Source organism: Falco peregrinus, chromosome 8, assembly GCF_023634155.1.
Source record: "Falco peregrinus isolate bFalPer1 chromosome 8, bFalPer1.pri, whole genome shotgun sequence".
Lineage (NCBI taxonomy): Eukaryota > Metazoa > Chordata > Aves > Falconiformes > Falconidae > Falco > Falco peregrinus.
The window spans coordinates 21,826,355-21,850,165 of NC_073728.1; the positions used below are offsets into that span (position 1 = coordinate 21,826,355).

The window sequence follows — 23,811 nt, forward strand, 5'->3', positions numbered from 1 at the left end:
AACTGGAGTTTATGAAACTGCAGTAAAAAATGCTACTGGATGATACAGTTTTTATGCTTGCACTTTCTCTGCAGTCAGCACCTTCCCTGCAGGCCTCAGTAAGTCAGAGTTTAGAAATTTGCTTAATGAGTATTTGAAACTTCTTACAAACTTGTTCTTATGGGAAAACCCTGCATTACATTACATCTGAACAGATAACCATTCAGAGCACCTTAACCTTAATGGTATAAATGGAAGGAGGGACAGTTATTTTCCTGGAGACAGTGTCTGTGACACTGAGAGCTATAAAACTGGAATCAAACGTCACAGAGGAAGTGCTGGTAAGTCTTATTCACACAGAAAGAGATTCCTGGCTGCCGACATAGAAAAGGCTCCTTCTGTGATATCCATTTAAGTAAATAAAACTAATGTCTGACAGGGAGATTAAAAACACCCTGTAATTTAAAAACTAGCAATATGGCAGTAATATAGAAATAATCTCATTCTGCTAATTAGTAGTAGAGTAGATTTGACAGTTTGGGGAAGGAAGGTAGAAAAAGAAATTCAACATAAAATTTTAACATATGGAAAGCAAATCCTTGAATAAAGAAGAAAACCAGGTGTGTAAGAAAAAATATGACGTCTAGGCTTTGTGCCGCTGCTGCATATACTAAAGATCAACTGAAGTGCACATCTTTACATCTTGCATATACCTGCATACGAAAAATCAGAAAATGCAACCTTGATGTACTAAGTACTCAAAAAGTACTTCTTGGAGAGGATGGAATTTTTTTTTTTTTTAAAGAAGTAAACTATACCATTAGTGAGAAATACAAAAGAAAAAGTACAAAAAGAAAAACATACCCACCTGGCTACTGAATACATAAACAGAAAATCATTGTCAGGTGATCCAGGAGTCTTACTATAATCTGTATACTTCTTCTGTGTGGTACTTTTTATATCTTTCATTACAGATTCCATTTCTTTACTGAGATTGGTTTCAGACTATGAACAAAGATACAAAAGAAGATTATAGTTAATTTTACCTGAAGAAGTGCAGTAGCTGATCGTAAAGAGTAGCACTTTCATATTTATAAAAACACATTTGCAGGTTATGAAACAATATGCATTAAAAGCCAATATTCTGTCTCACAGAACTGTTATAATATTCTGAAAGTCATTCTGATTTGTTCTGAGTATGAAAACATCACTGTTTTGTCCATTTCCTAAGTTCAAGGACCTCACTGCTTGCATTATTTTAAAGTATATTTGCATTACACAAGTACATGAAAACAACACAAAGTATCTCCATCAAGACTGGAAGGTTAGCAAAATCTGAATTGTAGAATTAATTCTATTAGAAAGACCTCACGAAGCTTTGTAATACATAAGCATCTGCAAACTGCTCTTTCTGTAAAAGAAGTAATCCATACTGAAAGTGTTCTTTAACATTCTGTAAATAGCTTCCAGTTACAAGGATATTGGTGGTTTTACATTGTAAATAAATTATAAATGAATTTTATATTACGTTACTCTATGCAAATTACTATGGAGAGAAGTGACAATGTACTCCATAAAAAGTTATATAAATCACATTTTGTCATAGATTTTTAATTGTTTATTAGTAGGTAATGCAGTAAGTGCTGTAAATATTTTAAATCTCTTGACACTAAAAAAAAAAAAGTATGCTGTTTTCCATGTCAGAAGAAAATGAAGTTTCCCAGGTTCTAAGAGCTCAGAAATGCAACATAAAGTAAAAACTGACAGGTAGTGGCAAATTAACAAGGATCTTTCTGCCTTACACTGATGCTTACTGGGAAAGTTCCCAGCTGTTCTTGAAGATCTTCCACCTCTTGTACAAGATCTCGCATACACTTGTTACTATGACTTTGCCAAAGGCTTCTTTCCACGTTGTTTCCAGGATAACAAGGAAGAACACTGTTAGCAAATTGCCTACAGAGGGGACAGGTAAATTCTCCTTTGTCCACTGAAAAACCCTGGAGGACCTGGTCATTCTAAAAGAAAATAAAGAAGATGTAGCTGAAATTTGCAAAAGATTATAATTTTTTAGTTTGACATTTTGGATATAGCTAGAGAACTAAGTCTAAAAAAAAAAAACTGTAAAGAATAATTGGAATAGCTCCCCATTTTAGTGAAAAAGATCTTAACTACTAGAGACTGTCTTACAATCCTACAACTCAATAAATTTTCCTAATTTTTAGTACTCCTCATGTCCCCATCATGAACTAGAAATACTTCAACAGGCTATTTTGAACATTTCACATGTGTTGTCTCTTTCTAGCAATTCCCATGAAGTTTGATACTCCCTTGATAAGATTTTTTAATTTATCAAAAGGCAGCTTATTTTCAACCATGAGAAATATTTGAAGATACTTCTCAGTACAGGCTGAAAAAAACTAGTCAAGTAGCCGTTGCAAGGCAGCATGACAAAAACACTATTTCATCTTTATCATGAAGGTTCAAAACATGGACACAGAAGTATATGTTTGGGAAGTGAGGACATCTCCCAGGTACTCCTGTTTCTGGCAAGCAACCTTGCTTCAGCTTTGTGAATTGCCTCAACAGTTTCCCACTCCTGCGAGAACTGCTAAGTTAATAGTCACTATAACTTAAACTCTAGGCAATCAGCCCAGAATGCTGAGGCTTTTACATACCTTTCTGGGATGTTGATCTCTGATTGTTTTATGTACCAATAAATGTTTCATTCCAGATGAATATAAGTCTACACAATTTATTCTGTTACCAAGAATGCTCAGAAATAGTCAAAATTATTATGCACTCATCTAGGTAGTAGTAATACACACTAGGATCAAAAGTTCACTTAAATAATCTAGAAAGAATACAATGAGATGGAGTAACAGTTTGAGTTTAAGAGAGAATCCACCAGAAAAGAGACTTCAGCATCTTTATGATGCAAAAGATTACTTTTCCAAAATTCTGTAAAAAGAGATTCTACCATGAAAGCCCAGATTTTACTTAATTATCTTGATGACACAATTACCCCTGAAAGCATCTTTACAGTCATATGGAAAAGAACAATCAATCATGGGATCCAATAAAGGTGGCACACTTTCCCTTTTCTCTAAAGTTAAGTTTCACAGTATGACCAATGCTGATACTCAAAATACAAAGCACTGCACATAGTTTTTCTCAAAATGGAAACAAATCAACAAAACTTAGGAAAAAATAAAACTAAAATACCACATAAAGTAATCTTGAATAAAAAAAAAGCAATTTCGTATGCAACAAGAAGTTATCATTTAGTCTTTATTTTATTACACTAAATAACACAGAAAGAAATGATTGCTTAAAATCTGATGACTTCTGCTGCTGAGTTTGTAATAACATTCTATGGTGCCACTCAAAAGATCTGCAATTGGGCTGTAAGAAGTTGAGAGGGGTGGAGGTGGCCAGCAACGTCAATGGAACACTACCCTGTTTACTCAAGACGTGAAAATAAATGGATGTCTTTTCTAGCCAACAATTTCTGAGGCTTGACTAACAAACTTAGTATTTTAAAAGCATATATAGCAGTAATTTCCCAACAGTATTTTTCCAAGGAGAAAAAAACCCCATGCATAATTCACAAGAGTTAAACTATTTTAAATCATTTCTTTTAACTGCATGCATATATAAATATATATAACATATACCATACATAACTAAAGATAAAAATAACTGAATTTTTGTATTAAAAATTAACCAAAAGTTTATACTTTCAAAATTCGCCTCATGTTCTCTTCAGTTTCTCTGTAACTTCTAACACATATTCAACATCAAAATAGGAAGCCATAAAATAGAAATGGAAAAAGTATAAGAAATGCTTAACCTGAATACGCATACAAACAAAAAAAAAAAAAAGAAAACCCACCAAAAAAAACCCAAACCAAAACCCAGTGATTTTTTTAACAGTGTTAATTTAGGAAAGTATTTTTCATAATACATCAGAATAACTACAAACAAAGTATTTTTTTAATAATGTCAAGATGTCCTAAGAGATTTAGTATCTACAGCTCTTGAAATATAACATCTTATCCATTCATGTAAACCCAATCTTTATTTCTCAGAATTGAACAGCATAAATCCAATCGATTTCACCAAGAACAGTTCAGATCCAAATAAACAAAGGCGATCTGTAGTTTTACTTACCCGTAAAGACTCCATGTAAGATTTGTGACAATCTATGTGTAAAGTGTGACCACAAGTTTGTACATAAACACCTCCTTCCCAGCCTATTGACACTGCTTGCAGGCAGGAACTCTAAACCAAAGCAAAAACAGTAAGAAAAAAGAACAATATAGATCAAGTTATAAAGGTATTTACCACAACTTATTTTAAAATTTAAAAAATATGTAGTTTTTTATTTGCATGCTATATAATTAAAAGACATATGCTGTGGAAATAAAAAAAAAAATTATAAAGTATTTACTTATGCTAACTTACATGGCTGCCATTAAACTGTTCTCACCAACAGAGCCAAACACTCAAGTTAAACTTCTAAAGTTCTTGTCACTTAAGATAATGACTTCTTTAAAGAACCTCCTGTATTACAGCATAAAGACTGCTCTAACTCTACCATCTGTTCCAATAGTACAAGTTATCCCATGTACTGGAGCAGTATATTCCCCTTATACATTTCATTCAGTTTTGTATATAACCAAAATAACAAGATCACAGTTATATAATTAAACCCCAATCTGTTATTAAAATTCAGCGTAAACACTTAGGGTTTCTAATGAGTTGTTGAACAATATAATATATAACACATCATGAAAGGAAAAGAGAACAAATACTTGTTTAGTGAATTGAGGTTTTTTACTAGGATTTTTTTTAAAACATTGGCCTTATTCAAAGGCTGCATTTAAAGCCCACATGTTGAAAATAAAGTTATCTCACTAGTAGTTCTCAGAAAATAATGAAATGAAAAAACAGTCTCCACAGGGAAACTTATGATAAGGAATTCTAGAAAATTCTCTTGCAGAATACCTAGATATAGCCAGTCTAATTATTAAATTTCCATTTCTGAAAAAATAAAAATGTAAACAAAAAAAATCATACAAAAATTGAAATGTACATTCTGATTATATATTTAAAGAACAGAAAGAGTTTATGGCTATCAGAATCGGGAAACAATTTTTATTGTAGACTCACCCTAAAATGGTCTTAATTGCATGATGCAAAACCAAGGTACCACCAATAACAAACTCTGATAGATGCATTTTCTAAGGATGACTTAGCATCAAATTTCTTGAATTCTCATTGCATATGAACATGAAATCAAAACAAAATTACAAATTCTAACTACAAGACATGCTCCTTTTTACATTGCCTCAACCCGTCATTCATAATGCGGTATGACCCCCTCAGGCCATAGAACAAAAAAAACTTTCTTTTTCTTCTGCTGGCTCCTGCATAATTTAGTAGACTGCACTATTAGTAAGGTCGTATGATATACCTGAATAAGACCCACAGGACAAACTGAGAAGCATTACTTATTACATGTATTTAATGAGGCTACTTAGTAACAGCTGCAAAAGAAAAAAAAAAAAAAAAACCAAAACAACCCAAAGCCTTTGCAGAAAGGATTTACTCTATTACTCTTGAGTTCAGAAATCAAGGGGATTCCAAAGCAAGTCATAGGCTTGGGATGGAGCACACCTATATCAAGTTATGAATTTTTGTCCTGAATTTGGAAAGAATTGGTCTATTTTGCCCAATCTGTATATAGCATGTAGCTTTTGAATATTTTTTCTAGTAGAATAAGCTAGACCATGTTTCATAACATAAAATTTTTACATCTAAGTGAAATGATTCACTTGCCTCCTGAAATCTGTTGTTAGAGGAAGGACACCTATTGGGAAGGACACAGCTGATAAACAAAAGGACTTCTTATTGCTTAGCTCAGCTGAAAAAGACACTCAAGACACTAACAGATGTTTCCATTTTTATGCCAAAAGAAATCTAAGGATTAGTTCTTCTATGCAGACACATTTTTTTCAGCACAGTAGTGACCTGGAAACTCAAAAGCAAAACCAGCTAATTCAACCAATGTTTGAATCAGGACTGGAATTTTTGCAAAAAGGATGCATTTTCTCATTGCAATCCAGTGTACTTTAGACTAATCTTTTGGTAGTGTTACTGCATAGAATGGGAAATATACATTTCAGTAAGATCAAATTTTTTAGCAACATTTTGCTTGGAATTTGTTCTATTTGTAGTATGCAAACGTGAAAATAAAGCCACAGTATTGCTTCAATGTTTTTTATCACTTCAGCAGGAAAAAATAACCATTAACTGTGAAACAAACAAACATCATCAATGTCAAAAGAAGAAAAGCTTATCCACAGATTCTTCCTGAACTAAAAAAAAATAATCTTTTGTTCAGAAATAATTCCTGCTTACACCTTTAAAAGTTTTACTTTCTAGCAAGGAAATGCATATTTGCCACAGGAAAGGGTGGCTTTTCTGAAAACACTGCCCAACTTTTAAAACTGTATCAAAACAATTATGAAATTTACTCTAAATTAATCTACATAAGCAAGCTTGGTTACAGTTGGCAAATTTCAATTATCTGTGGATGACAGAATGTGAGAAAGCTAGCAATTGTGTCAGAGTAAGAATTGCCACTGTTTTTAATCTTTAAAGGCAATATTTAAGCTTCTAAAGGCTGATTATTTAGTTAAATCTGCCTAAGAGCTGGTATGTCACCTGGGACTAGTCTATCGGAGCTAATTTAGTGTCATAGGTTATGTATTCTTCTCCCCCAAAATGACTTCTGAGAAGAGTTATATATTACCTTATACAGTTGTTTTATACACTAGCAAGGCAAGTCACAGGCAGCACTTCCACAAAGGTCTACAATTGTACAAGTCCCATTAAAAACAAGAATTTGCTCCAAAATTAAGTATGAAAAGGTGTTATGTGGCTTTGTGAAGCATTTCAAAACTGCTTGGAACAGCTAACAGAACTGCTGTTACAGTAGTAACATACCAATACAGACAGTAACACACCAATTAATGTAAAACTGAGCTTCAGTAATGTGCAGAGTTGAGGACTCGGCAGAAGAGAGTGAAGTCTTCTGCTGGTCCCTCCTTCCCATCCACTCATCTTCCCCATCTCTGTAGTGGCTCAGAAAACTGTTACAGGTTAAAACAACTCTTTCCACTCACTCTGTGCTGCCAAAATACTTTTAACTGATTAAGAGTAATTCCTTGATCAGGTTCTCTGAATAGCTGCAGGAAAACTGGTGTTTTGAAAGTAATACTTAAGAGAGCAAAACCACATCTCAATGGTGTGGTCACACCAGATTGTGAAATATCTTCTTCTAGAGAATATGTACATGGATACTTAATGACTATATAGCCTTTAGGTATACTGGATGTCTATGCCAAAAATATAACTAGGGGAAAACCAGATGCTATTTAAAAATAAGGACCCTATCACATGTAAACACTTTGAAAGATTTGCAACATGACAAAGTGTTAACTAAATGTAGAAATGAAACTAGGAGGACTCTTAAGTTGTAATTTGATTTACCTTATTACACAATTTTTTCATAAGTGGTAGTATTGTTCATATGAAATACTTACATCTTTAAAGTATCGCTGTAAAGTTGTAAGCCGTACATCATGCAGTGTTGCACAGGTATCCCTAGGGTATATTTGCTCCTCTTCAGTAGTTGGTAGTCTCTTTGGCTCAGTGCTATTGCGGCACTGTCCCAACACTATGAAAAAAAGCGGCAATAATGAAAGCAATGGATAAAATGTGCTAAAAAATAAGAAAACAATCAGGAAATTCTGGTTTGTAACTACAGTGTGCTTTGTTGATGTTAAACAGTAAAAAAGATTAAAGAAACTAAATACTGGAAGTTGTAGTTTTGCACTTGTATGTGAAGTATATATACACACACACACATATGTAGGTACATACAGACACACTGATGGCTTTTTTTTTTCTTTTTCCTTTCAATACCTATTTTCCTGCAGGTGCAGGTCCGTTATATACTGCTGGGTTTGGAAAAACTAACTGGAACTAGGAGGAAATTAAACTCTTTGCTCTTTTCCCAAACATTTAAAAACTTTCTCAGTACCCTTAGACCTACACATGTGCCTCATGGAGGACCATCCACAAAAAAGAGGAGATTCTGTCTTTCTAGGTTCCATGAGACACATGGATGAGAAACATTTATGAACACGTATTAAAAGCAGCAGAAACACTGCTTGTCCAATAAGGCACACATTCATACCTGAGGATGCTTGTAATAGTACAACTAGCCCTGTAGGTCTGTCTTCAGTAGAAGGGCCACTTTGTCCACAAATAACACAATCATATATTGCCTCAGAAACATGCTGTTCTGATGTAGCTACCTCCATGGCAATATCAGCATCTGGCGATTCTAAAAAATGATAAGAAAATTGTTATTAAACAGAGGGAGAGAAATCCAATTGCATCCACACTGAGGTAGTGATGAAAAAAATCCAGAATGATTTCTCTAGTTTATCTGCAACTAAAACATTGACAGTTACTTGAAACTAACCTTGCTGCTTCAAAGAGAAAGACACCTATGCAACGAACTATGAGTTTTCCCGTGTTAAAAATCATTCCCAATGGAACTGTTTAGTTAAAATTTTGCATTAATCTCTTTAAAACTTCTATAAAACAGAGATCTAACTTGTATTTCATTAGATACTATATTGAAAACTCTGAACACAGAGAGATGAAGGGCAATGAATACCAATCTCTACTAAAACTGTTATTTGCTTGTAACTGACTCTGACTATAATTAGAAGGAAAAAGTTAATGTGGAGACCTTAGAAATAATTTTAAGATGCTTAGACACAGTGAATGAAAGGTGTAACTAAAAACAAAAGGTGGGGTTTTTTTAATATGAAGCTCAAACAATCTTAAAAATTTGGGGTGTACTAAGAAAGTGATCTGCTGCTACACAGCAGATGGTTAGTTTGATATTTACTGTATACAAGATTTATTAGAGATCTCGTTTTCTAATGGTCCACTTCATCATTTCCTAGGTGCACACAGAAACATTCGAGGCTAATGACTAGCTTCAAAGTACTGAAGCAATAGCACTTGAGGTAGCTTTGTTCACATGACAGTGGTACTGGTTTCAGGGCAGGGGGCTAACCAAAACAGAACCAATTTTATGTTATGTTACAATTGAAGGTAAGAATTCTTTATCGTCTTGAAAGAAAAGCACCGTACGACTAAATGATCCTGTCCTGACTGTTCAGGAAAACTTACAATCAGCCTCTTGACCTAGAATATAAGGGTGCTTTGTTTCTTTCCTAGAAGAGAGTTTTGTCACAGAAAACCACTGTCTCCCTACCTTCAACCATGCCCTTTTATCTCCTTGATTAAGTAGGCCAAGGAGCTGGATAAAGAACCCAAAAACCTGAGTGCACCAACAGTTCTCATGCAAAACTGCTTTTAGAAGAGCTGCTCTCTTCGGAAAGTCCACTACAAGTTCAGCACAGGAGGCCTGCTGCTACAAGGAGAGGCATGTTGGATGCCAGGCAGCATCCTTCTTTGCTATGAAGAGCTCCATGAAATGCTCTCTCTCACAGGGCAGAATCAAAATTTCACAGTTTTAGTTACTATTGACTTCCCAGTTAGTTACTGAGGGTCATATGAAAATTAATTCTGATCTTCATTGATACGCAGTAGTTAATATTGTACACACGTCTATCACCATCTAGTGGCAGCCAGATGTACAAGGAAAGAAAAAGAATGCATCAACTGCCAATGTTTTTTAAGTCCAAACATCCAGAAAACTTAGGAGCATCGTAGCACAGAAGGGAGGAAGTCAACTCTAAAGCTATTTTTTTATAGTTAACATCATCTTGTAATTGTGTAGCACACACTCACGTATACCTGTGTATCAGAAGGAAATCACACAAGAATTAGAGGGTCCAGCCTTATTTACCTTTCTAAAATAGTCAATACAACATAAAATATGCATCCGTTCAATATTTTTTAAGACGTGTAGAAAGAGAATGTAGTGTGTCAATCCGATTTTGAACAACTCAGTGCAAGTCCTCAAAATCAGTCAACATTTAACTTACAAAAGAGCATTAATTCATCACAAACTGCATATTTTAAACTTGAAGGAAAAAAATACAGATCTTAGTATTTAAAAAATGTTTCAAACCAATTCAATATATGCAATCTATACTTTTATTGCCTATGTGCAACATGCACATAAAAATCAGGCTAATTTAATTTTAGAACTCGATCAAACGTATGTTTCCCTCACATCTATTTAGATCTAGAGCCAGACTACTTTGGCAAACAATAAAATTTCAAGGAAAATAAACTTTTACTATCAAGGAAGACTTCCTAATAAAATAATTTCCCCCAGAGCTAATGAAAGAAAACAAAGTCAACTTCCACAAAATCCATGGGTAAGAGAAATTAGCAACAATTTAAAATCTCAAATAATTAAGCTGAACAAAAACCCAAACCAAACAAAAAAAAAACATTTGTTTTTGAATGGACTATGATAAACATCGATTACTGGCTTAAACTAGTTGTTAGCTTCTTTGGAAGCTAAGACTCGAGCCATAGTTTGTTTGAAAAGGTACATTTTGGCAGCGTAATTCCTGGCATGAAAGTACATCAGTGGCAGTCCAGAAAAAAGAAAACAAGCTATGCATGTAACAATGATCTCAATCTTGTCTTTCTTGCCTTCCTGAGTTTTGCCTCTGTGGAGCTCCTGTGGAAGCAACAGACTCTGCCTCATCAGCTACATGATCTACCTACACTGTCAAGAACCAGGACAAACGTGTTTCAACTCTAAATACTGCTGAACATGAGACAAGACTCTTTCCTGCAAACCTTCTTCTAAAATATTTCATTAATGCATTGGTACTTGTGAATATAAAGTAACTGTCATGTCTCCATTCTACTTCACTTTCAGTTAAATATATCCTATTTCACACAGGGAAACACAAAACTAAACTGCATTAGTACTCATATGGAAGCTTAAAATGCCCAGAAAACATGTAGCTCCACACCTTGCCCCCCCCCCCCCCCCCCCTTCTTTTTTCACCATTTCTTATAAACAGAAATACAGAATTGCTTTGTGTTTTTCATGGCAACCTGTGAAGCATTTTTTTAAAATGACTGGAGTTGTAATGCTATTTATGTCATTTAAAAAATACGGGATCTTACCAAATTTTAAAGCATGAGCTAACATTTCCTAGCTCCCTGGATGCAATTATAAAAAGACACCTTAATAAAACCAATTATTTTATTAAGTGTCCTTTTATATCGATGAGAAGTCTTTCTAGTTAAATATTGATTGTAACATAACATAAAATTCCTTCTACTGTGGCTATAAACCCCCACCCAAATCACCACTAAGAACTGTTAGGTGAACAAAGCTACATCAGTTGCAACTAAGAGCTGGAGGATCATCTAATTCTCCTTATTTTGCTTCCACTGATGCACAAAACTCCAGCAAATTTTGCTGACACTAGGAAGATAATTCCATGAAAAATAACATTGTGTTATGTCCCAGAACAATGTTGCCTTCTTGAGTGCCAAGGGAATCCTTACCAGCTATTTGCCAAGATGCTGATCTTGAGGCGTATTACTCCTCCACATTTCAAATAGGTTTTGTAGGAGTCTGCAGTTTTGTTTGGCATGAAAACCGCTGGCACCCAAAACAAGACACCTCATCTCTCCACTGGAGATTCAGAAAGTAGGTAATGGTAACAGGAGAGCAAGGAAGACCAAGGCAGCTTTAGCTTCTAGTCATGACTTCACTAGCCAGGCAGCAGTCACATGAGACAGCAAGTGTATTTTAATGTCAAACATTCTTTGGAATACAACCAGTGATGCTTACAGTTTAAAACTCTGACTCTCCAAAGATTTAACCTAACTGATTTCACAGAGATTTGCCCTGATGATGTCAACTTGCGTGAAGAAGGCGCAAATTTGAAATACAAGGTAAGACACATGGTATTGGTATCACTTCACCAGGTTTCTCTCATGAGGTGTGTCTAATGTTGCAACACACCCCACCCCCTTACAGTGGGTTCTGGGACTTGACTTTGCCCTTTTGAATTATTTCGGAAATCTGGATAAATATGAACCTCATTAAAAACAAAGATAAAAACACTGAAGGCCGATGAAAACATTTAAACTGCAACAGAAATCCAGGGTAGTGCCAAACACAATCATTCCCATGGGTTTTTAAAAAAGTTAATTATTTAGCTCTTTGCTCAGTTTTGTACCAACAGGAGCGACAGACCCAAAGTTACAAAACCCTAGGATTCCCTACCTCCTAGCAAATACTGATCGGTCTGCTAAAATCTAGCACACTGTTTTCTTGCAGAATGCATTTCTGCCTGAATTTTATTTAATTTCTACTCTCCAGAGTTAAAGATTCACTCCCATTCTTTCCCCTATCCAGCAAATCCCCAGAACCAAAAGGGCTTTGTAAACACAGTAAATATAGTTTACAATCTCTGTTGACGATAGTCAACATTTTTCCTGCTGTATACATTACGTGTCAAAGTAGCCCCTTGGCATCAAAGCAACCATTAGTATGCTAATATTCTTTGCCCTGACCCAGCATATATATTCTCAGGAGATCAGTACCTAATTTATTTTTCTATCTGCGTTCAGAAGATTGAGCGTTAGGAAATGTGTGTCACCTTGCATTAAAACTCTGCACTTCTTTATAACTCTAGCTAAGGAACAAAGCTTGAAGGACAAAAATGACGTCCTGCCAAGACTTCACATCACAAGAAAGGAACACAAAGATGATACTGCATACTTACCACAAGGCATTAACAAAAATAAATAAATAAATCACATTGGGCACTTCAGAGACAGCAAAACTATTGAAGGAATGTTAGATATCCTAAAATTTGTAATTCAAAATTAAACAATTTTCAAATTTTCACTAAGATGCATTTGATTAAGTTCAATAGCTTGCCTGGAATGGATCATAATATTTCATATTTATAAAACTTAGATAGACAGATCTCTACAAATATCACTGTAATTTGTTAAAGACTATTAACACAGAGCAGAGGGACTTGTGTTCTTATCAAGTCCTGCCTGAAAGGCAGTGAAGTTTCAAAAATCTCTGTCATGGAGATCCAGAACACAACAGAAAAATTATAGCCTCACACTAAGTGCCCTCAAGACGAAGATGTAAAAGTAGCTATTGCTAGGAGACTAGAAAGCCTATGGATTTGACACCGTATGTCACTACATGACAACACACTTTTGATGCACTAGACACCGTCCTCAGGTATATGAAGAGCTCTATCTGCTGCTCTTAGAATGATGCCTCTTGTTTTATTTTTCTGCTTTTTACATTTGTCCTGCAGTCAAACAGCTAAAGACAGCACAGTGGATTCTGTTCCATCCTAGTTCATTAACATAACTGTTTCTAAATTTCACTTAATTACTTCCAGGCAAGCTTGAATGGCAATGTAGTTCTGCAGATGTCACAAAATATAAATAGAAAGTAACAGGGGGCACAAATGGAAAGGGCTACATAATTGGAATTTTTCCTACAGTGATTATATGCAAGAAAATGCCAACCTTTACTTTCAGAATCTCAGATGAATTTGTGAATTCCATTTCAAATAAATAGTTTTTGCTGGTAAAATGAGACACATTTAATATTGAAAAATGAACATGTAATTGGGTAACTTCCTTTTAAGCTATGTTTCATTGCAGCATCTCAATAACCAAAGAAGAGGAATGCCTTAGGGGATTAACAGTGGCTCTATGCACTTTAATAAACACTTTGGAAACTATTAAGTTTATGGGGTTTTAATAAAATAATCTTTAAGCTTTGGCTATTCTCCATTACCCCTACCATCTAGACACATTTCTTTCCAGACTATTTTCAGTCTTCTACACTGTCAAGAGAAAGCTATTATGAAATCTTTTAAGTGTTATGCCCAAAACCAATCAGATCAGTTCTCACATTTTACCACTGAATCACATCCACATTTCATAGGTAAGTTTTAAATTATTATAATAATAACCATTTGCCGAAATGACACCAGCTAAATCAGTGACAGAGCCAGGGAGCTGAGACTTCACGATCCCTGCCTTCTGACAGCATTAATACTGTTACAACAAACAAACAAAATTAAGAAATAAACCTACTGCTGAATTTTAACCTATAATAAAACTAACAGGTAACAGAGTTTGAATGTGTGAGAGCTGAATGCATTTTAATTGATTGGTTTTAGTATGAAAGGATTTTTTTGTTTTCAAACATACTATTTCAGCACAGACATGATATAATTCAAGGTAAGCCTACTAAATATTTGCAGTAGTTTTAAATTGCGTCACTCCTGAAAGACTAGTTTCAGAATTCTTACCATGTCTTGTGTTTTAAAATTAGAGTAACAATGGTTTCTGCAACTTGTTTAATAATTTGCTGTATAGAGACTGAATTCACAGCTGAACAAATTAGTTAAGTTAAAAAAAAAAATAGAGCAAACTGAAGAAAATATTCCTGGCAAACAATTATTTAGGTTTTTAAGTAAGTCCTACACACTATAATGGAATACATACTTCCTTTCTGCAATGTATTTTAATGCCAGTCAGAACATAAAAGCTAGTTAATACTGGGCTATAGTACAAATTCAGTCAATTTTGATCACAAACTTAGAAAACAGTATGACAACCTAAAAGACACAGAAAAAAGTGGGTGAAAAAGCAAAACAATTATTTAGCTAACACAATGCCTAGAATTCTACTAAATTGTTGCCAAGAAATGTCTTCATGCAGAACAACTTTATGAAAATGTAGTCCATTAAGTTGACTCTATCTGGTCCTGTGCATGACCTTGTTTAATTGCTAACACTACATTTTATGTTAAGATATCTGAACTTATTAATTGTTTAAATGCTAAGAAACAAACAACTAAAGTGTTGCATGCCCAAGATTTTTTTAATGAACAATCATATGCGCAAAAGTGCAAGTCTGCTTGTTACAGAAATTAAAGGTTCTTTTTAATATTTGACATATATAGTTAAGTAAAAGCTAAGTGTTCCCAGTCCTCGACACAGATAAATGTTGTGTAATTTACTGAATTAACTACTATGCTTCATCCACAAATCAAAGCAGTTACCTTAAACAGCTTACAAAACTCAAGTATGGAGTATTTATGTATCCGTATGTATATCTGCAAATACAGCTATGACAGGTAAATATATATACACACATGTGACTGCATATATAAAACCATTAACTTCAAAGTTGCAATATCAGGAATTCAAATATAGGTGACTGCAGAATCAAAGTTTCCCAGCTGCTTTCAGTTAGCCACAACTGTAAAAATACTTCAATCACGTATTTCAATTTTTAGTAAGTAGAACTGCACATTTCTTCTTCCCTTCTTACTTCAATAAACAGATTCAAAAGAAATAGCTACCCATTTAATAAAAGCATGACTTAAACTCATTTTTATCTGTGAACTTTGTGTTGTATTGCACACCCTCCAAACATAACCATATATATGGTCATTAATTTGCTAAAGAAATTTCAGTGGCTGCTGTATCCAAGACCTTTGTAAATATAAAGAAACAAATCTTCTCAGCAACCTATAAACTGTCAGGAATTTAACAATTTTAAAAAACAGACTTTTTCAGCAAAACCAGTTGTCAAGAAGTTTCTTACCAGTGCTTAAACTCAAATCAAAACAACATAGCAAATGATATTTGATTGAAAGGGGGAGAAATAAGAAAAAGCAGGATTTTTTTTTCTCATCTTTCAAAGGTGCTGATTTTCAATGTTGTAATCCAGATGAAAATATTTTCTATTCCTCAGTTAAACACAAGCAAACTAGTCAAGATTATGCACTTCTACACAGCAGAACCTGAAAGAACGTATCCCCAAGAAAAACAAGAGCCGATTCTGCTGTAAAGCCTGTACTCAAAACAGAACGCAGTGTTATTACAGCAACTGAGATGATCTAAAAATTATGCGTTCCTTAATTCTATACACAAATTTAAAATGCATAATTTTTACCTTATCAGAATGTGAAGCTCTTAAATTTTGTTACTACGGATTAAAGAAAATGCAATCTTTAAGACAAACTAACTCTGGGATACTTTAAGGTAAATACTTCAAAACATACCACACATTTAATCATTCCATCCACTGTGTATTAAGAAAAAATAGGAATAAAATTATGTGCTACAGATAATGTGTTCTCTTTTAAACATTTGCAAGATTATTTAATATATTCTTTAGCAATTATGAATTCAGTATTACCTGTCCTAGAAAACACAACTTTAAGTCTCTGAAGTACTTAGTGAACAGGTGGATACAGTAGTTTGATCTGAGGGGAGGGGTTTTTGTCTGTTTGGGTAGTTTTTTTTTAAACTGTTAAGAGTAAAAACCTCAATAGTAACGTCGAAATAAAAATAAATCAATAAAAAAAAGCAAGCCATCAACTACACAAAAACTTACCAACATCCATGGCAGTTTCCATGAAGCTTTTCTGCCTTGAGGCAAATTCAGCCAACAATTTCTGTTGCCTTTCTCTGGCCTTCTGTCGTCTGAGTGAAAGAAGCAGGGGAAAGAGAGAAAAAAAAAGAAGAGTATATATAATGGAGGAAAAAAATTAGTTCATAGTGTCAGGCTGATTACAGTCACCACCTTCGGCAATCTAATTCAAAATTCAAATTTTCTCTTGATAAAGGATTAATTTTCAAGCCTTAAAAAAGAATCTCTTTTAAAGTAGTTTTATAAGAAATGAGATTTATTTTGTTTTGAGTCTGAAAGAAGAAAATCCTGCCCTAAAAAACTATTAGGACTTAGCATTGTAAGAAGAAGAACCCAAGACCTTACTTTGGGAAGTTATTTTGTTTATTACATAAGGGAAGTATAACAGAGTGAAATGCCAACCATTGCACAAAAACAAGTACTCTTGGGAGCAACTAACATTTACAAAATAATTATGATGACGATAATAATAATAGCCTACCTCACTCATTTTTGATATCAAGCTTGATGCCAAGGGAAACAATTATGAATAATTTATTTTCCAGCTAAGGCTCCTCATACTGGTTCCTCTCCCTCACCTCCACCCAAGATAGTGGTCACCAACAGCTTTTATACTTGGACTTAAAGTTTGAGATTGCTTCCAGACTGAAGGCCCTCATCTCCCTGCAGCCAAGATGACTTCACTAACTTTTTCCTCATCATTTAACACAGCTCAGATTTACAAATAGAAGATGTTAGAGACTAATTGTTGTCTGTCCTTCTGTTTAAACTGTATTAGTGATCTGTACAAGGCTCTAGGACCAGCTATTCTATAACTCCCTATATATACATACTGCAGCGGGTAGAGTTGATGGATGTAAAACAATGAAGAAAATAGACATTGATTTTATTCTTCCTGTGGTACCAAGAAAGGATCTTCACTATGACAAGAGTTTACGAAGAGTGGAAATGGGAGAGTGCACGTGGGAAAACCAAAAAAACCCACCCTCCCACCACAGCTGCTCACCACATGGCACATGCGAAGCCCTACGTGCCCCACTGCCGGGGCTTTTGCACAGCACGTCCCCAGTGTGGCCAGGGAACTACTAACTCTATGCATCAGCATTTTCAATTAATTTTTTTCCCCCCACTCAGAGATGATAACTAAGAAGGGATTTAAAAACATCACTTGGCATCTGATATGCTGATGGGTGAGTCCTCTTCAGTTTCCAGCACTGCCTAATTATCACTGTCTCAGCACAGGCCCAGGGATGCACAAGCATAAAGCAGCTAATATACTGTAACCTGTTATCCTGAGGTGGCTTGTTTATAAGTGAAAGCCTCTGACTTGTTTTCCTAAAGGCACCTTAATACCCCACATACCTCTGCCCATTTATCTTTCACATGGTACAGCCATCATTTCTCAAAATATCTTCTCTTACAACAATCCTGATTCATTATTCTGAGGATTGTACCAGGGCATTCATTAAACCTGCTTTTATTTATTTCTCCCTGGGAATTTCTCAATATATGCCTTGACCAAAAGCAGAGTGACTGTAAATAGAAGCCTTTAATAAGAAGACATAAACAAACTCTGACAGATTCAGTACAGCTCAGTAATTTTCCATGATGGCCCATGGGAGGATGACACTGCAATTGAAAAAATACTGCAAGCAGCTCAAGCTCTCCTCCAATTCCGTATTTCAGTTTCTATGGAGACAACCCATTGCCTGAGTGATGCCAAGTTTGTCATTATATGTTGAAGTAACCAAAAGGATGACCACTAAACACTCACAGTCTGCTTGGTCTTCACTAATACAAAACTGGACTTGGGAGAAAAAAAACCCAGAACAAAACAATCAGAAAGAAAGTAAAAATTGCAGCTTGACTATATGAGCACTGTCAGTCTATAAGACTAGTCATTTCAGTTATCACACTGTCCATTAATAAAATTCATGGGTCCCCCAATGCTGTTATGGATTTGGGGAGAACAAGAGTCGCTCAGAACAACAAAGAACTGGAAAAATTTATTTTCATCATTATGTTAGCCCCAGAATTCAACTGAAAACTTAAAGTGCCCACAGTAGATCCTTGAAATTATCACATCATTTGCAGGGAAAAAGGAATAACCTTACCCTTTTTCTATATGAAAAGTTATTTGATTCATTGATTCCTGTGCTTCTCCTGTACATAAATCTAGCACTACTGAGTACCACGATAATGAGCAGGTGTCCAAGATGTAGCTGTGTTTTATCTAAAGCAGCCACTCAGTCTGGCATTTTTTGAAAGACAGTTTTACATGCTAAACCTTGACTATTTCTCTCATTCACTGAACTATTACAAGAGATGTTGAAAGTTAAGCCTTTAACTGAACACTTGCAAGAAAAAAATTTTACTTTGTAAAATATGTAACTTGCAAAAAATTTTAAATCTATTTTAATTTTTGTAATGTTTAATTTTCAATTACATTCTAGGTCTTGAACATATCATAGAAAATTTAATGAAAAATATATTTTCAAACAAATAAAAATAGCAGGATAAATAAAAGTAATCCAGAAACCAAGTCAGGGGGCTGCATGTTTCTATGCAAATTTCTAGAACCATAATCGTGATGACCTTTAAAAGTCCCTTCCAACCCAAACTAGTCTATAAACCATTAATACATCAAAATACCGCATGGACAAACACTCAAGATTATTCTTGTCCATTCCACCCTATGCACTGTCTCTACTTCAGTTAATGTAGTAAGTACTCTGACCCCACACTCTCTGACCGTCAACATTATCCACTGTCCTCTCACTTCAAATGACATCTTTCACTCTTGCACTACCCAATTATCAGTCTCTTCCCACTGCCCAACTCCAGCCAACTATTTTTCATCTCTCAAGTGCCAATGTCTTATTCATGCCCTCCAGCTATTTGCACTCCTCTTCCACATTCTCCTTCTCCTATCAACTCTCAAGACCCCATCCTCCCCCACTGAGATTTTAATTAAAAATTCGTTCTTTCCATTCCTACTCTTCTTTGAGTATTTCTGTCTTGACAACCCAGTTCCCTAAATTCCCCAACTTGCCAGGTTGAACCTTCTCAGGTTTCCCATGTCAGCTATTCACTTGACCTGGCATCTCCCCTTTGCTCACTATTACATTGACCAGAGGGTTTCTCCTTCCAGTCCCAGTTTTCAGCTCTGCCCCTGCTAATCCTAGTTTTCACATCTGCTTCTCAGCTGTAGTGGCTGTCCTCTAGGCATTTGAACTGGATGATTCCTCTTCCATAGGACTCACACACCAACACAACATTTGCTGAAAGCAGACGAGAAGCAGCTCTCTGCATTCAGTTTTGATAGTGCTAGTATTCTGGGTGCTCTCAGGATTCACTAAGCCCCAACTTCAATCTCAGAACTGTCTGAGCTTTTTCCCAAAATAATTTCAGCCCAAGACAGACATCTGGCATGCAGGTTTTCAGGCCATTATTAAAAAATACGAATCTAGTTTTTAAAAAACTAAAACCAGAATTTGAAAATTGAACGTGTCAGACAAGCAAAGAAAAAAAAAGACAATTACAAAATCCACAAATATTAAACAAACAAACAAAAATAATCATGGTGTGATGTGTGTATGTGAATGACCAGACAATACAAATAAAAAAAGTTTCCAATTCTTCTTGAGGTTAAGCTTCAAAAGTTAACATAATCTTAATTCTGCACCTTTGTATGTTTCAGTAGTATACATGGCAACATGAAGGATGAGCATGTATATCACATAAAATCACTATGAAAGTTTCTAATTTAAAGATTAACTTAGCAAGGTGGCATGCTCTTCCTCAATACCCATGTAAATCATGTATATTCAAAATAGATAAAGAGAACTGCAGAATTAAAACTTACTCTTTTAATAATTCATGCAAAGACCTAGAGACAATCAATCAATACATGTACAACACACACTGCCCTTCTACCACCCCTTTACTTTGTTATTAATGTTACCTTTCTTCCTTATCCAAAGTTTTCTTCTCTGCAGAACTAATCTTTTTCGGTGGTACAGGAGGTGTCACTTTTCTGCATATCTCTTCAATTATACGTTTATTCAATCTGCTCTGTACAGCAGCTTTCAACAAAATTCTTTCTACTGCTGTCATTCCATCACCGTGAGAGTATCTTGGAATTTCAGGGTGGATTAAAACATCCACATCATCCAACCATGGAGGATAGTAAGAGTTTTGCTTTCCTGAGAGTTTGTGATGCAATTTAATCAGCAAGGACAGTATACTTTCCTTGACTTCTAGAATGGCTGTGGTTAACTGTGGAGTTGCACCGGGTGCTGACCATTTCATTGACGTTTTGGGCCGAACCACTTGATTTGCCTCACTGGTGTTCCGATTGATGATCTCCTGAAATTTCTTCCTACGTTCTGCGACCAAACTGAACACTTGAGCTGTCCCCGAGTTCTTGGGAAAAAAATTACAATGTTTAATTTTCAAAAATACAAGTATAAACAACACACATTTATAAAGCCATAGTAAAAATTTTAAGCTAGGAGGAAAAGCACAGAACATTTTAAGTTTCCTCTCTCCTTCCAAAACCTACTGAAATTTGGTATAGCAAAATACTAAGCCTGCATTCGTATTTTTATACAAAGCTGTTATACATAGCTGCATAAAAAGCCAAGTACAAAATGAGAATACCATCCATACCAAAACAACTAACAACGGGCTTTGCTCCAGTGAAACTTAGAATTCTGTTCTCCAAGTAATATTTCCTCATTTTCTTCTGGAATATTCATAACTTCAGGATCTTTATGTCATTTAAATGTCTTCAATAAAATCTATTGAGCACTGTTGCACAATGTAATTCATAATCCCACAAAGGTGAGCCCACATATCACCATGGGTGTTGTCCATTTTGTGTGGATTTATTAGCTGAGATCCACAAGCCACATACCCATATTTGCAAGCAGAGCTTGCTCTTCAGGACACATAAGCATAGTTATGTTAATGACACAGCCCATTCAGATGTTTCTATTCTGTGCTACCCTTGCTTTCGATACATGGAAGCAACTCTCATGTAGTAAATCCATAGCAGAAAGATGTTCCCTGAATATTTTGAATATGAATTCAGAACGCTTGAATATCTTACCCTCTCCTTCTAAGAAGGCTAGGCAGCCAAGAGATACCAAATATTTCAGAGATCAAATATAAAAATGGGATTCTGACAGTTACCTCACCTACCTTCTTTATGTTTTAATCTATTCCATCTCACCTGCCTACTTTAAATTTCAATCTATTCTTCTAACATCAACATGCAAAAGAAACTTCCATTGTGTTTCACCACGTGACATACAGTAATCTGAAGTCCTGCATACAGAAGATACAAAGGCAATCCTGACACAGAGATTATGTTGTCTACCAGCCACGAATATTTCAGGATCCCACTATCTACATACTCATTTTCACAAAAAACCTAAATAAACCTGCCATTAATAATTTCAAATGCACTTTCAATGTAAGGTTAAACTTACCTAGATTTGAGAAAGCTAAGACTACTCTACGTTATTAAATGTTAGTAGTATCTTGGCAAGACATAACAGGCCTAAACACAAAGCTCAAGCGATAAGCTATCAATGATGTTTGGTATTTGACAGAAAGCTGTTATTTCAAAATACATATTAAAAATGTAAGGATATTTCATTCCTTAAAAGTCTACTACCTAAAATTATGATCAAGAATATGAAAAAAGCATGAGTCCTTGCAATATGAATTAAAAAGAAATTCAGGAAAATTAGATTTCACTGAATGTTAAGGTGAGCACAATTAAAGCCATGTTGCTAGTTAATTGCTTAGGAGAACAAACTGCACACAGATCTACCTCTCTCTGGAGGCTCTTCCGCCTTGAACTCTGGTAGATTGAGGACAAAAAAAGTCATTAAATACATCATTTGGAAGGAGGTATCATTTGAAATAACTTTTATTTCTGTTAACTGTACACTTTGGAAGGATTACTCAAGAAAAGAAAAATCCTAAGTAATTAATAAAACCAGTAGAAAAATAATCTTAACAAAAAAAGCCCAAACTGGCAATAATAAACCAATCTAGGAAAAGGACTAGTATTTGTATATACTTACTTGTGATGAAGCTAAACCATCAGAACTTGTACTTGCAGGTGGTTCCCTCTTCACCTCTGGAGCAGTTTCTGGTGCTCTTACTCTGACATAGTTAATGAAGTGACGCATGTTAGAAACCAAGTTACTACCTGGAAACCAGCTATCATGGCACCGCTCCTGTCCACCGGCAGATTCCTAAAACAATAAAAAAAACCCATTATACCTCTCTTATGTTTTACAATAATTTACGTTGCTTTCATAACTGTATTACAGAGGCCATAATCTCTCTACAAGATAAGAACAATATGTCAAATAGTATGTACCTCACGAAAGCTGATACACCTCTTAAAAATCATGGTATGACTGATGCCTACAGTGAGGACTACAGGTCTGATAATACATAAATGTACACATTTAATTTGAATATAATCAAACACAGCCATCAGTGCTAACCAGCAGAAGTAAAAGGAACTATTCAGAGTTATCCGAAGCTGTACAATCTAAGATTAACACAAAAAATCCAAACTATACAGAAGTCAATCTCTGAAAAAAAAAGTGACAGATCCTTAGTCATATAAGCAATGTTAAACAGTAGGAAAAATTATGAAAGTCATACACCATATGGGAATATAGAACCATGAAAATAATTTATTTATATTCAATTTCTCATCATAAGATTTTAAAATTTTGATGTTAAAATTTTGGCTAATTCACATAGCTTAGAAGATACAGAGCTTTAGCAATAAAATGCTCAGTGATGAAGGTTTCAGCTGAAAATCTAGAAATTTAAGTGGGTTTTAGATTCAATCATTTAAATATTTTTTTTACCCAATTTCAAGTACTAATTTACAGAGTAGTACATATCTAACCAGTCTGTGTTGTCAGGTTACATATACAGAAACTGTTGAAAAACACAAGATACTATACTCCACAATAGTATATGGTTTTTTTTTTTTCCCCCTTAGTTGATCCCTGCTTAAGTAAATAAAGATGTTTTATTCTAATTCCTATGATAAAATTAGTAGTTTCTTTAAATTATATTGAATCATGAGACAATAATTTTATATTTTAATTAAAAAGCTGGTATTTATTCTTACCTCTTCATCTGACTCTTGTTCTGGAGAATTTTCCAACCCCAGCTCAATCAAATACAAAACCATACAAAGCACGTGTTCTGATAAATTCTGATGATCCATTAATATCTAGGCAGAAAAACAGACATACACAT

General features: G+C 34.8%; 1 protein-coding gene across 8 annotated transcripts in view; it reads right to left on the reverse strand.

Annotated features, from left to right (window-relative positions):
• UBR3 (ubiquitin protein ligase E3 component n-recognin 3) overlaps positions 1-23,811 on the reverse strand; it is a 117,160-nt gene that overhangs the window by 40,069 nt on the left and 53,280 nt on the right. For 5 of the 8 annotated variants that reach the window (XM_055812763.1, XM_055812762.1, XM_055812758.1 and 2 more), the window contains 10 exons: positions 23,681-23,785; positions 22,605-22,778; positions 22,349-22,378; positions 20,471-20,931; positions 16,471-16,559; positions 8,246-8,395; positions 7,590-7,723; positions 4,150-4,260; positions 1,782-1,994; positions 848-984 (listed from right to left, as the gene is read on the reverse strand). In XM_055812763.1, coding sequence (XP_055668738.1) covers positions 848-984; positions 1,782-1,994; positions 4,150-4,260; positions 7,590-7,723; positions 8,246-8,395; positions 16,471-16,559; positions 20,471-20,931; positions 22,349-22,378; positions 22,605-22,778; positions 23,681-23,785 — 1,604 coding nt within the window. The remainder of the gene's footprint in view (positions 1-847; positions 985-1,781; positions 1,995-4,149; positions 4,261-7,589; positions 7,724-8,245; positions 8,396-16,470; positions 16,560-20,470; positions 20,932-22,348; positions 22,379-22,604; positions 22,779-23,680; positions 23,786-23,811) is intronic. The other 3 variants (XM_055812759.1, XM_055812761.1, XM_055812760.1) reach the window with 3 other exon arrangements.